This window comes from Sminthopsis crassicaudata, chromosome 3 (genome assembly GCF_048593235.1).
Source record: "Sminthopsis crassicaudata isolate SCR6 chromosome 3, ASM4859323v1, whole genome shotgun sequence".
Lineage (NCBI taxonomy): Eukaryota > Metazoa > Chordata > Mammalia > Dasyuromorphia > Dasyuridae > Sminthopsis > Sminthopsis crassicaudata.
This window is the reverse complement of record NC_133619.1, coordinates 338,895,600-338,910,326: the sequence shown is the minus strand read 5'-3', so window position 1 is coordinate 338,910,326 and position 14,727 is coordinate 338,895,600. Positions and strand designations below refer to the sequence as shown.

The following is a 14,727-nucleotide window of genomic DNA, read 5'->3' as shown; positions in this document are numbered from 1 at the left end:
GTAAACTAGCTTGGCATATTCCTCCCTCCCTCCCCTATGTCCTCACCCTTAAAAACGAAATCAAGCACTGAGGTCTAAAAATTCACAAATGAACTAGATTAATTCTTTCTATTCTTTTTTAAAGTTTAGTGTGTGTAAGAGTGATGCAGTTATAAAGACACAAATACACATAGACACAGAAAAAGAGACAGAAAAAATAAAAAAGAGATAGATTCAGAAAGGTGGGAAAAGGAGAAAGAGAGGAAAAACAGATATTGAGAAACTGGGATATTTTATCTTTGCCTAGAAAGATGGAGAAAGAATATGAAAGGAGCAAAGATGGGAGGAGACAAAATGTGTTCCAGTAGAGAAATCTATGTGGGCCATGGGACTGTCTACAGAAATAAATTGAAGACTGAATTTGTAAAATGCAATAATTTTTTTTCACTGAGATTTTCTTGTCCTTAAATATTTTCTTTTCTTCCTCTGCGTCCAATACCTTAGTAGCCAAAACATTGGAGAAAAAATAAACATTCTGACTGTAGTTTTGAAAAAAAGGGTATCAGGGGCTTGTCAGCCAGCAACTAGGCTAGCCGTTCTGTTTTCATTTGTCTTCCCAGCTCTGCTCCCAATGTGAGGCTGCAGGCCCTCCAAGGGCCGCCTGACATTTTGCAAAATATTCAAATTTAATTCTGGCTCTTTTTCAGAAACCTCACGTCTACCCCCTTCCTTGCTTGCATCTATTCTTTAGATCTTTTTAACCCCCACCCGACCTCTCTGGGGCACAGAACAGTTCAAATATAAATCAGCGTTCTACACAAACAAAAGCCCAGTGAGATCTCAGAAAGAGACTATCTCCGGAACTTTAAAAACGCAGGTTTGCTGCAAGTGAAAACAAGCAGAGACGAGAGCAAGTAAATCTTTGTAAATCTCAGCTGGGGAGGGTTGAGCAGGGCTCATTCTTACCTATTTGCAGAGCAGTCTCCCCAATTCCCTCTTTCTCTCCTCTCATTGTTTCTCTTCGCCCTCTTATCAACATGACACTTTTGAATGAAAAAAAAGTACTTTTGAAGGTATGTATAAACCAAATTTGATTATTGCCGCGCTCATTCCCCCTCCCCCCCTTCCCGCGCGCTTCTCCTTAACGTTACTCTTACCAAAAAAGAGAGGTGTGTGTTATCCCCCTCCCCCGATAAAAACCCAGCTCCTGAGCCCGGATTTCCCAGCTTTCGGGGAAAAAAGGAATGTCCTTTGCCTAAGTCTCCAGAGGTTAGAACTAGGTGACAGAAACTGAGTCACACCTGCTTGGGAGTGGGAGGGGCGTGTGCGTCCCCAGGGATGGAGCCCAAGTGATTCTCTGCGCCTTTAAAGTTCCTTTTACACACAAAGAGAAAGAGGGAGGAGGAAAAGTTTCATCATCAGCCTCAGAGTCCTGACTTATAAAAACTTTAACCTCACTCTCACTCACTCACTCACTCAAGTAATCCAATAACTCTCACACACTTGGACAGCGTTCATTTCTGACTTAGCCGCGAAACTCCTGGCCAGGAGTTAACTTTACTATTGTCTTTCTCTCTCCTCCCCTGTCTCTACTGGGAGAGAAGAGGATTCTACGTTCTTCCCCTAATCAACAGTCTAACTGATTTTGAAGCAAAGAAAGCAGCAGCGGGAGAGAGAGGGGGGAGATCGGAGGGGGACTCGTCCGTCCATCAGCTCAGTCCGAAGATTTTTTTCCCCGTGTCCCGGAGTCTGAGGATGGAACTCTTACCTGAGCACAGCAAATCCCAGGGCAGAAACACTCTCAGAAGCTGTCATCGGACCATCTTCGGCAACATTAAGGTGAGGACGCGCTACCTTTCTAATCTTAACTCCCCAGCTGGTCCTGGGATCCGGGGACAGATACTATATGCTGAGCTTCTCCAAAAAATAAATTATCTTATGGTAAATATTTCAGCCGGCAGCTGCCGAGAGGGCTTCTCTGAGGCCAGTCACCCAAGCAGTGAAGAGATTTGATTTTTATTGTTTGCTAAAAGGTAATGGAATGATATTTGAGTGTTTCCACTTTGTGTGTGCCCTCACGTGTAATTAATTTCTTCGGAAGCAGCAACTGGAGGGAAAGCGGTGTAGTTCTGCAGTTACCGATGCTGGATTCAAATCCCATCTCTGTTTCTTGGAACCCATATGACCTCGTATCACTTTTCTTGTCCTCAGTTTCTTCAATTGCGCATTGAGGAGTTTGGACTAGAAGACTTCATTCCTCATTTATGATCCCATGAAAATGGTGTATAACAATTCATTCTGCAGGTGTCCCCAGGACATTTAGTTAGTCTTTGACTAAAATAAGATGTCACTTCTTTACTGGTACATAGGCAATTAATTGCTAATAGTAATTTCATTCTTAAAATATTTGGAAACTTCTGAGGAGTTAGTGTGGAACATTGACTTATCCTGAGACAATATGTTAATTAGATTTGCTGAACTTAGAAATTTGCTGAAATTAGATTTCTTTCTCTCCCTCCCTCCATCCCCCTTTCCTTCTTTCCCTTCTTCCCCCTTTCCTTCCCTCTCTCCCTCCTTCCCCCTTCCTTCCCTTCTCTCCCTCCTTCCCTTCTTTCTCTCCTCCCTTCCTCCTTTCCCTCCCTCTTTCCCCTCTTCCTCCCTCCTTCCCTTCCCTCCCTCCCACCTTCTCCTCCCTCCTGCTCTCCTTCCATTCCATCTCTCTTCCTTCCTTCCTTCCTTCCTTCCTTCCTTCCTTCCTTCCTTCCTTCCTTCCTTCCTTCCTTCCTTCCTTCCTTCCTTCCTTCCTTCCTTCCTTCCTTCCTTCCTTCCTTCCTTCCTTCCTTTCTTCCTTCCTTCCTTCCTGTCTCTCTCCCCCCACCCCACGCACATCTTCCTTCCTTCTTTCTTTAACAAATGTTAGCCTCCTGGGGTGAAGAAGGGAGAATAGATATATTCAGAAAGGAAAGAAAAACAAAAGCTTTTTTTTTTTAAGAAAGCAAATAGTAATATTTGAATTTACCTATGATGTTACAAAGTATTTTAAGAATGTGTTGGCAGTTTTTGTTAGTTAATGGTTATTTTCAGTTGGAAGAAAGTTAAAAATCCCTTGAAATCACTTGAGGACTTTCTCTTTTCATAGTTGTTGATACTAGGGATACAAACATTCTCATACTTCATTTGCTTATCTCTGTAATAGGGTTGTGTTCTTTCCTACTTTCCCAGCCCTCCAATAGTCAGAATATACATTATGGAGAATTTCCTTTTATCAGATTTTGATCATGTTTAGGAAACACTTTAACCCTTCCCTTACAGAATTTGGAACTCAGTCACGATAGGGAAAAAATAAAACAAAACAACTGTTCAGAAATTTGGAACTTTGGGAAGTATGTGTTGCAGGTATTTCTTTGTTCAAGATAAGGAGAGTAGGTTAATGATAAGGAAAATCCCAATCTGTGTAGGAGTGGAGGCAAAAACAGAAAAAGTATGCTTCTCTTTTCCTAGAGAAAGCAGATAAATGAGGGATGTTCCCTTTAGTAGATGCCTTATCTGGGATTGTGTAGTCACTTTTCTAAGATAATCCTTTACTTATGAATAACCATCTTCTGCCAATTTTTACCTTTCAGAGTAAAGGTGGCAAATAGGTATAGGTATTTGCAAATTCAATTTGATTTACATCAACAAGTGTTTATTAAATTCTAATAATGTGGCATTAATTGTGCCAGACCCCCATGCTACAAAGACAAAAATGAAAACAGTCCCTATCCTAAATGAGCCTGCCTTTTACTGGTGATGAAATAAATGACCATAGATAATTAAGTGCTTGTAAATAAGCATATATAGAAGTGATTGAAGAGTGACAGGAAGGAAGTGATACTAACAAGTGACACAGGAATTAAGAAAACCCTTGGTAGGAGGCTTAAACTTTAAGGGTACATAAAAGTTCCAAGAAGAGGAAGAAAGGCTTTTTCAGGAGATAAGAATAAGATACAATTATTTTTATAGTTGTGAAAAATCAAAGAACAAAAAAGGGATTCCATCCTTTAATAAGGTTAAAAATAGTGAACCAGAACTAGAATCCAGCTCATGTACCACAGGACTTTAGTTCAAAAGCTTAGTACACTCCTTAAATGGAAACCAGCTTGTCTTTCTGGATAACAAAATGAGGATGACAATTCATATTGTCCTTCATGTATAAATTAGAGAAGTTATGAGAAACACATCAAATGACACTATGAAGAACAATCAAGCTACTTTAGAAAGAAAACTGCAAAATAGCAGATTAGGAGATATATATTTTTGTAAATGGTCAGAAAAGGATCCTAAGGTCATAGAGAATCATATTCCATACTATTGAACAGAAAATTCAATAAGACTTTTGAAACAAATATGAGTGAGGGAACAGTGCATAAAAAAGATGAAAGAAAGCATGGAAAAACTCTAAGATAATCCTCCATTTCTATTCAGGACTGGTCAGACCTGTACAAGAATAGTGTGCCTCGTTTCCTGGCTTCACAATTTAAATGGGATTTGGAAAGGATTCAGAGGAGATCAGTAGAAATGCTGAGGCTTGAAAATTAGAGAGGAAAGGCTAAAGGATTTGGGATTACATATCTTGACAAAGAGAAAGTTAAAGTGTGAATTTGTAAGAGGTAAGCATATATTGTTGTTGTTGTTCAGAAGGCAGCTCTACTTTGGGTTTCTTAAGCTGAAGCAAGATAGATTTTTGGTGAGATATTGGAAAATTTCCCTGATTATAAAGGTTCTTTAACTCTGAATAAGAAATCTTTATTGTCTAGGAAGGGAGAAGATATGTAGTGTACAGAGGGCTGGACTTGGAGTCAGTGCTGGACCAAAGTTTGAATCCTGTTTCATACATTTAAGTAGTTTTGCCATCCTAGCCCCTAAGTTGTCACGAAACCTTTTTTTTTTTTTTTTTTTTTTTGTTTTGTTTTTGTTTTTAATTGGAGTCTCATTTTTCCCCAACTGTAAAGTGGGGACAATAACTGCATCTGCATCACAGAGTTATTTTAAGGCTCACTTGAATTAATTTGTGAAGATAACTTTCAAACCCTAAAGCACTTAAAACCAAAAAGTTCGGGAAACTCCTTTCCTCGAAAGTCTCCAAAAATAAATTTGTCCACATTGCTATAGCTAAAGCTTGAATGGAGGCTTGGCAATGAGCCATATAGGTCTTTCAAAGTTCTTTCATTCCAGTATTTTCTTTTCATTTTACAACTTTAATCCTCTCAATCATTTGTTAGTTATATCATAAATATAGTGAGGCAGCCAGGTGGTTACAGTATACAGAGTTAGGAAAACTCATCTTCTGGAGTTCAAATTTGGTTTCAGATATTCACTAGCTGGATGACTGTGGGCAGATCACTTAACCTGATTTGTCTCAGTTTCCTCTTTGGTAAAAATGAACTGGAGATGGAAGTGACAAACTACTTTATTATCCTTGCCAACAAAACCCTATATTGTCAGAAGTGATTGAAAGAATATTCATCATGTTTTCTTTGTGGGGCAGCTAGATGGCGCAGTGGATAGAGTAACCGGCCTAAAGTCAGGAGGACATTTTTCTGAATTCAAATCTGGTTTTGGACACTAAGCAGGTGACCCTGGAAAAGTCACTTAACCCTGTTTGCCTCAGTTTCCTCACCTGTAAAATGAGTTGCAGAAGAAAATGGCAAACTACTCCAATATCTTTGCCAAGAAAATCCCAAAAAAGTTCATGAAGATTTGGACATGATTGAAATGATTTAACAACAAATTATAATATAGAGCTAGGTCTCATATCCATGTTGAAAAACCAGAATTTAATGAGATTGTGATTCAGATATTATAGTTCATAGGATATAAATCAGAAATGGCTCCATATTTATTTCAAGGCACATATTGTGATACTTACATTTGAATAAGATGATATATAAAATGTCAATTATAGAGCAAAGAAGTCTATAAGATAGTAAATAAATCAGCAAATCTTTACTGAGCATTTGCAACATGCCCAATAGCATGTGATTTCTGGTTGTTGTGGGGTTTCAGTAATGGCTTATATTTATAGCTAGAGTTTTAGACATATTCTACAAAAGCATTATAAAACATGGTCCTTGAATTTAAAATCTAGATTAAGAGACAGAAGACTTGGGTTATAATCTTTGTTTCACTGGTCACAACCTGTTTGATTTGGACAAATCATTTTACTTCCCTCACCTGTAAAACAGAAGTAATACCTCTTATGTTTTATACCAAGGTTATTTTAAGGATCAAATGAAAGAATGCATACAAATGACTTTAAGCACTGTGGAGTAAACAATGTTATTGTTGTTGTTGTTGTTGTTGTTGTTGTTGTTGTTGTTTTGTGAGCTTTAAAAGAACACCATTTAAGGAGCATCATTCCCTCTCATAAAATCATGTAGTTAGACAAGAGCTCAGAGGGTATGTGATCCAACCTTTTCATTTTACAGATGAGGCCACTGAGGCTAGGAAGTTTAAGTAATTTGATCAAAGTCATACAGGTAGCAAACATCAATTGGGATTTGAAACTAGGTCCTTGGATTTCAGAGATCATGTTATACATAGCCAGCTATATTAAAGTAGGATATGGATGATAGTCAATGTAAAGTTTCTTTTGATTCCTAAATTCTGTGGTTTTTTTTTCCCTTTAGCACCCAGGTTTAGGGGTGAAAGAGACCATAGGGCATCTGAGGTAAGAATTTGAAAAGCTGCGTTCATGTGCATGTCCTGGAGAAGTTAGTTCTGAAGGTATACCAAGCACTGTGACCACTTAGTAGCTCCCAAAACTAAGACTCAATTGTGTTGTCCATGTCTCATGTAGGAGAACAGGACTCCATCTTGGAAAGAATCTCCCCATCCCAGTAGACCTAAAACCACCAATGGGATTAAATTTGCCTGCAGAGGCGGATGATGGGACCAATGTGATTTCTGAATTCTTATCCCTTATCCTCTGTCCTTTTAACTTTTTCTTCTCTCTCCCTGTCCCCAAAACAACCATTCTCTTGCTTCTTGCAATGTAGCTTTGGTTAAATCTGGACCAAAAAATTAAGGTCAGACTGCATAATCTCTTAGGTCTCTATCTCTAGTACCCTAGAATTCAGAGCTCAAAGTTTAAAACTGGAAAGGGTATTATTCAAAGCCACTGAATCCAAAATTTTTGTTTATAAATGAGGAAAATGAGGGAGAGGTTAAATGTCTTGTCCAGAGTCACAGAACTAAGAGGTCACTGTTTGTCCTTCATTCTCAGAGATGAGGTAACATTGGGGAGGTGCTGCCATGATTTGCAAGTGAATTGGATTGAAGTGGGGGAGGGCTATGCAAAGTCTCCTGCCTCAATTTCCCCTCAAGAACTTTCTGGGTCCACTGGCCAAATATAGATCAGGACAATTGGAGATAGTCCTGGATGCAGTGGGAGTCCTTAGCCTTTTTAAACTAAGGTCTTTAACAAATCTTAGTTTGATGGAGGCTGCACCCATTCAATGATTAAGCTTGGTAGCAATTGGTAGCAATTGAGGCAAAAAATGGCCTCTTTCATTTAGTCAAAGAAATCAAAGAAATAAATGCAGGAGGGGAAGACCTTCTGGGCTTCTGGCAGAAACAGAAGTGACTGCTATTTACATTAACACTGAGTCTATCAAGACCAAGAGATCACATAACCTAATTATTCTTCAGCCACAGAGCTAAGAAGAAGTATCTGAAGATTGACTTGGTTACATGACTTCTATGTCTACTCCATCTTCCTGTCTCACCAGTGATAAAAAAGGGGAATAATGTGAGAATACTCATGAAAATATTGCCCAAGGCCTTCAAGATTAATAAATCTATCAGTTACTTAACAATAAACAAAGTGAGCACCTCAATTAATGATCTCAGTAGAGGTCAAAATAAAGGAAAAGGTTATGTAGGACCAAAATTAAATAGTTTGTAAAGTGCCTCAAAAACCTTAAAGCACTATACATGTGTTAACTATGACACTAACATAGCATTTCCTCTTGCATGATACTCTACTTAATAATAATAGCCAGCATTTATATAGCACTTTGCAAATATTATTTGATTTAATCCTCTCAACACACTGGAAGGTTGTTGTTGATAATTATCACACTTTGCAGATTAGGAAACTGAAGTCTGTAGAGGTTATGTGACCTCTCCTCAGTTGCCTCTATGTGAAGCAACTGCCCTTCTTGACTTCAGGCTGGTGTCACTGCTACTTTTTTCTTTCCTTTCTTCTCTACACCAACTTCCCAGTTATTAAGTATTAGCCCTCCTAAATATATAATTCCTATCTTTGATATTACAATGGTCTTGCATAGATCAAAATTGTCTATAATGTTGCTATTATATAAATTGTTCTACTTCTGCTCACTTTCTCTATATCAGTCCATCAGGACCTTCCCAGTTTCTTTTGAAACTGGGCATTTTGTCATTTCTTGTGGTACAATAATAGTCCATCATATTAATATACCACAATTTGTTTAGCCATTCTCCAATGGGAGGATATCCCCTTTATTTCCAAATTCTTACTACTGGGGAAAAGAGTTTCTGTAAATATTTTTTTTCATAGGATAGAATTTTGAACCTAAAGTCAGAAAGATTCATCTTCCTGAATTCTAATCTGTCCTCAGACATTACCTAGATGTGTAACTAGGAACCTATTATAACTCACTATCCTCATCAGTAAGCTTGACAATATTTTGTCAAGAAAACTTCAAATGAAGTCCCCCAAAATCAGACATAATAAAAAATAGGCTTAGTAAAATGATATAAGTGGGACAAAGCGTATGTACAGTTTAGTAACATTGGGGTCATAATTCCAAATTATTTTCCAGAATGGCTGGCCCAATTCACATTCCTACAGACAGTGCCCTAGTATGCTTATTTAATAGGATGGCTTCTTTAACAATTGTTCATACAGATTTTTGTATTATTCTGATGATGACATTATTATAATAGCAGGGAGAGACCTCCACTTCAGTCCACTTAGCTTACCAGATTGTTGTGTGAAGATCAAATGAGATATTTTTAAAAAGTGTTTGGCTCATACTTTTCCTCTTCCTTAAGCTTTCAAAATACAAATACAAAAATACAAAATACAAATACAAAATCAAGACAGTCCTTGCCCTCAAGGAGCTTATATTATAATGGGGGAACAAAATACATAAAGGGAAACTGAATTCTAGCACAAAAGTATCAATCACATGATGTAGAGATGGTCTGGGTATGAGGCCCCATTTCCTGAAAGGTTCCCCAAAAGGGAAGAGTTAGGTAGACCAAGGGAAGAAGTTCAAAAGTTCCATTGGGAGGAAGAGAAGGGCATTGACTAGATTCTGTCTGGAGTGATAAATTGCAGAAGAAATGCAATCCAGCTGCTTCTGATTTTCCATTTTCTTTTGGCAGGATTTGGGGGTAAACATCCAGAAATCAGAGATCTCTGTAGGGGAAGGGGTTACCATCTATACTGTTTTGACTCAGAGATGATTGGAACAGAAGAATAAACCACTGCCAGGAGACTCCAACTCACCCCTAATATTATGAGTATTGGCTTTAAAAAATCTATCTGGTTTTTCTTGGGTTCTCTCTGTGGTTCATTTCTCCTTTGCCAAGGATATTAGTCACCTTGTGATTTTTGGATGATGAAGAAAGCAACTCCTTGTTCTTTAAGTTTGGATGTGTTTAACACCTAGTAGCTACTCAATGATTTGTTGGTTGAATGAATTGATGTGGGTGATGTAGACACCAGATGATGGCAGGCACCAAAAGTTGGGGTTCAGTCACATGAAGAATCCACAATGGCCATTCTCTTTGGCAAAAGGTAGATTTATTTAGGGAAGAGATTACAGACAAAGTGAAGGGATACAATAGAAATAGAGTGAAACTCACAATTTCCCAGTGGAAAGGGAGCATCTCATGAGCTTGGGCCATGTCTTTAGCTGATACTGATGAGAACTAGATAAGGGGTGCCTAAATGAAATTAGGTTTAATTGAGGTCTAGTGGCAAGTTTGAGATACAGGGAATCAAATAGAGCGCCCTTGCAACCCCTTTGGATTTGTCGCAAGGATACAGAGTTAAATGAGATCTAATAGCAGCACAACAGTCCTCTGTAAAGGAATTTACAAACCTGAAGACCTAGATTGATAAGAGAGGTTTATTATGAGGTTTGGAAGTAAGGTTAAAAAGGTAGGAAGACACCAGAGCCAGAGTGGTTCTGCTGGGCAGAAATCCTTGACATGGCAGGCGTGAGGAGGCCATGTTTGGGACCTCTGCAAAGAGTGGACTCCAGTTTGGCCCTTTTTATAATAGGGGGGCTTTGGACAATCCAAAGGGGCTCGTTGGTGGAGTCCCAGATTGACTTGGACTGGGATTCAGCCAGGGTTAGAATTTAAAGAGAATTCGATGGGTTTTTAGATGAGGATGAAACTGTTTGTGCTTGGGGTGGGGTCCCTTCCCTGAGAGTCCAAGGAGGTTTTTAGAGTTTTAGGGTTTCCTCATCAGTACTACGTGTACCAGACAGTATGCTAAGCATTAAAAAAACAAAAACAAATTTTATCTTGTTTAATCTTCACAACTCTGAAAGATAGTGTCTGTTATCTCCATTTTGTAGTTGAAGAAATTGAGACAAACAACTTTTGAGTGACTTGCCCTGTCAATGACATAGCCACTAAGTATTTGAAGTATCTGAACTCAGATCTTCCTACCTTGAAGGCCCATGCTGTCTATCCACTTTGCTACCTAGTAGTATAGGTGCCATTTAGGTAAGACATTCTGTCCTTCACCTTCCTAAAACCTTAATATGTCACGTACAAACCTATCTGCTTTCTGTTTTCTTACTCCGTTTCAATCATATCAGTTTCCAAGGCTGAAGGCATTGGGATTACTTATCTCAGAGAAGAAAAGATTGAGTATAGGAAGAAGTAGAAAAGATGGTAAACAACTATGCTCTCTCTTTATGGAAAGTACAACAAGAGAATCAGCGTGTATATGGAATCATACTTGGGATAAACTTTCAGAAAGTGAGTTATTCAAAACTCAGACTACTAAAGAAAATTATGGATTCTACTTCCCTAGGAAGAAGGTAGACTTCTATTTGTCTGAGAAAGAGGTAGTCCTATTCAAAAGCAAGAGAACATACCAAATAATCACTGAAATTGCTAGGAATTGTCTGATTCATTAATACTAGACGCTTGTATCTCTTTAGAAAAAGTTTTCCTCAGCAATAAACTGGGAAGATATTTTTACATTTAAGGGTTCTGATAAAGGCTTCATTTCTAAAATATATAGAGAAAATTAACTCAAATTTACCAGAATTCAAACTATTCTTCAATTGATAAATGGTCAAAGGATATGAACAGATCATTTTAAGATGAAGAAATTGAAACCATTTAGTCATAAAAATGCTCTAAATCATTTTTGATCAGAGAAATGCAAATTAAGGCAACACTGAGGTACCACTATACACCTCTCAGATTAGCTAAGATGACTGGAAAAGATAATGAATGTTGAAGGAGAGGTGGGAAAACTGGGACACTAATACATTGTTGGTGGAGTTGTGAACAGAGCCAACGGTTCTGGAGAGTAATTTGGAACTATGCCCAAAGGGCTATCAAACTGTGCATACCCTTTGACCCAGAAGTGTTTCTACTGGGCCTAGATCCCAAAGAGATCTTAAAGGAGGGAAAAGGACCCACATGTGCAAAAATGTTTGTGGCAACCCTTTTTGTAGAGGCAAGGAACTGGAAACTAAGTGGATGTCCATCAGTTGGAGAATAGCTGAATAAGTTATGATATATGAATGTTATGGAATATTATTGTTCTATAAAAAATGACCAACAGGATGATTTCAAAGGGCCTGGAGAGACTTGCATGAACTCATGCTAAGTGAAATAAGCAGGACCAAGAGAACATTGTATACAGCAATGGCAAGATCATATGAAGATCAATTCTATTGGACATGGCTCGTCACCAATGAGACACTTCAGGCCAGTTACAATGTTTTTGTAATGAAGAGAGCCATCTACATCCAGAGAGAGGACAGTAGGAACTGAATGTGGATGACAACATAATATTTTTATTCTTTTTGTTGTTGTTTGCTTGCATTTTCTTTCTCATTTTTTTTCCTTTTTGATCTGATTTTTCTTGTGCAGCATTTTTGTAGAAATATGTATAGAAGAATTGTACATGTTTAGAATATATTGGATTACTTTCTGTCCTAGGGAGGGGGGAGGGAGAAGGGAGCAAAAAATTAGAACAAAAAGCTTTGTAAGGGTGAATATTGAAAATTATCCATGTATATAGTTTGAAAATAAAAAGCTTTAATTTAAAAAAATAAGTGTTGTGCTAAAAAAATTGGTGACTCTGGGATTCTGAAGTATTCCCTCTTGCATCATTACCACTGGAGGCTCTCATATAGCTCAATGAAACCATGAGCTATGCCATGTAGAATTATCTAAGATGGACAGGCCATAGTGGAAAGTTCTGACAAAATGGATCCACAGGAGAAGGAAATGGCAAACCACTCCAGTATCTGCCAAGAAATCCCCATGGACAGTATTATAGTGGTTAAAGAGATGACATTGGAAGATATATCCCTTAGGTCTGAAGATGGATGTTCAATACACCATTGTGGAAAAGTGGAAGACAAATTCCAGTAGTTTTAGTCCTAATGAAGTGGCTGGACCAAAGCCAGAAAGAAACTCAGCTCTGGATATGTTTGGTTGGCAAAAGACAAAGGGCACAGCAGAGGATAGGAAGGACAGATGTTGTCATATAAACAATGGACATGAACTTAGACTTTAAGAGATAGTAGAGAATAAAAGGACCTAGTATGCTATGGTTCATGGGTTCATGAAGCGTTGAATATGACTAAATGACTGAACAATTTCTCATTCAAAACAACTGATTTAGGAGGTGACTATTAACCACAAAATTTGGGGCCTACTCAGCAAATAAGTTGTCCATCACAAAATGATCAGTTTATAGCCAAAAAGATCCCAAATAATTATGCTCAGATAGGCTCAGGTGCATTAGAAAGAACACTGTGGGGTTATTTTTGACTTTGAAGTCATTAAACTTAAGTACTCTCAGATTAGCTAATGTGACAGAAAAGGAAAATGATAAATGCTGGATGTGGAAAAATTGGGACACTAAAGCACTTTTGGTGGAGTTGTGAACTGATTCAACAGTGCTGGAGAGCAATTTGAAACTATGCCCCAAGAACTATCAAACCATGCATGTCCTTTGATCCAGCAATATCACCACTAGATTTGTATCTCAAACAGATCAAACAAAAAGGAAAAGAGCTTATATGGACAGAAATAATTATAGTAGTTCTTTTTGTAGTGGTAAAGAATTGGAAATTTAGGGGATTTCTATCAACTAGGAAATGGTTGAACAAATTGTGATATATTGTGATGCAATATTATTGTGCATAAGAAATGGTGAGCAGGATGCTTTCAAAAAACCTGGGAAGACATATGAACTGATATAAAGTGAGATGAGCAGAACTAAGAGGAGCAATATTGTGTGGTGATCAGCTAAATGAGAGCTATTCTTAGCAATGCAGTGATCCAAGACAATTCCAAAGGACTTGACAATCATGATGAAAATTGCTATCCACTTGCAGAGAAAGAATTAATGGATTCTGAATGAAGATCAAAGCATACTTTTAAAACTTTCTTAATTTTCTTGGAGTTTTTGTGTTTTTTTTTGTAACATGGAAAATATGGAAATATGCATGACTATACATGTATAATCTATGTCAAATTACTTGCTTTCTCAAGAAGTGGGGAGGTTCAGGTAAGAGGGAAAGAATTTGAAACTCAAAATTTTAAACAAATGAATGTTAAAAATCATTTTTACATGTAATTGAAAAAATTTTTTTTAAAAAGACAGACTCAAATTTAGAATTGTAATTTAACTCCTGTGAGACCTTGAGAATATTTGTAAAACTCTCTGAATCTCTGGTTTCTTGTCTGCAAAATTAGAAATAACGGACTAAGTGTTTTTTTTTTTTTCTTCTAGCTGTTAATACTCAAATCAGGTTCATTAAGTCTTAAGCTTGGATCTGTGCCTTTCAAGGAGAGATTAGTGGGAAGATTTGGTCATAGTTTCCTCTCTTCAATGAAATCTTCATTCTCTGGGTGTTATATATTCTGTTTGGGATGGATTAAGTGTATCCTAAAGGCCTAGAGGAAAAAGAATAGAGTAAATGGAACCTCTGGAGCTCTTTTAGCTAAGGATTTTGGGATAATATAAATAACTTGAATGTAAATACTGCAGATTTTCAGTTTTCCTAATTCCTTTTCTTTTCATTCTTAGATAGCATGGAATTACTTGCAAAATAGACTGGGGGCTCCTCTTTAGTATAATAACAGAGAATACTTGGAAGGAAGGATAAAAATTGGATGTTTGTTTTCATTATATAGGTAATTACCAGATGAGGAAACTCTATTAAGTCAGATTAGCACCTTTTTTTGTAATTTACAGTCTCAGAGAATTGATTAGAAAATGGAGACTTTAATTGGTTTTACCAGGGTTATTTATATCCAGAGCAGGAATCCTGCCTCTGAATTGACTAAATTTTCTTGGTTCTGGGGCCAGATCTTATACTACATTGCCTCTCAATAAGAAAAGGAAAGAGGGAGGAATAAAGGAAGAAATGAAGGGGAAAAAAGGAAGGAAGGAAGGGAGGTAAAGAGGGAGGAAAACTGGAAGAGAAGAGGAAGGAAGAAAAA

At 37.6% G+C, this 14,727-nt stretch overlaps 1 protein-coding gene across 1 annotated transcript in view; it reads left to right on the top strand.

Annotated features, from left to right (window-relative positions):
- Positions 1–1,372: 1,372 nt before the first annotated feature.
- Positions 1,373–14,727, top strand: part of SLCO2A1 (solute carrier organic anion transporter family member 2A1) — a 139,487-nt gene continuing 126,132 nt past the window's right edge. The window contains exon 1 of the mRNA XM_074301576.1: positions 1,373–1,818. Coding sequence (XP_074157677.1) covers positions 1,735–1,818 — 84 coding nt within the window. The 5' untranslated portion in view covers positions 1,373–1,734. The remainder of the gene's footprint in view (positions 1,819–14,727) is intronic.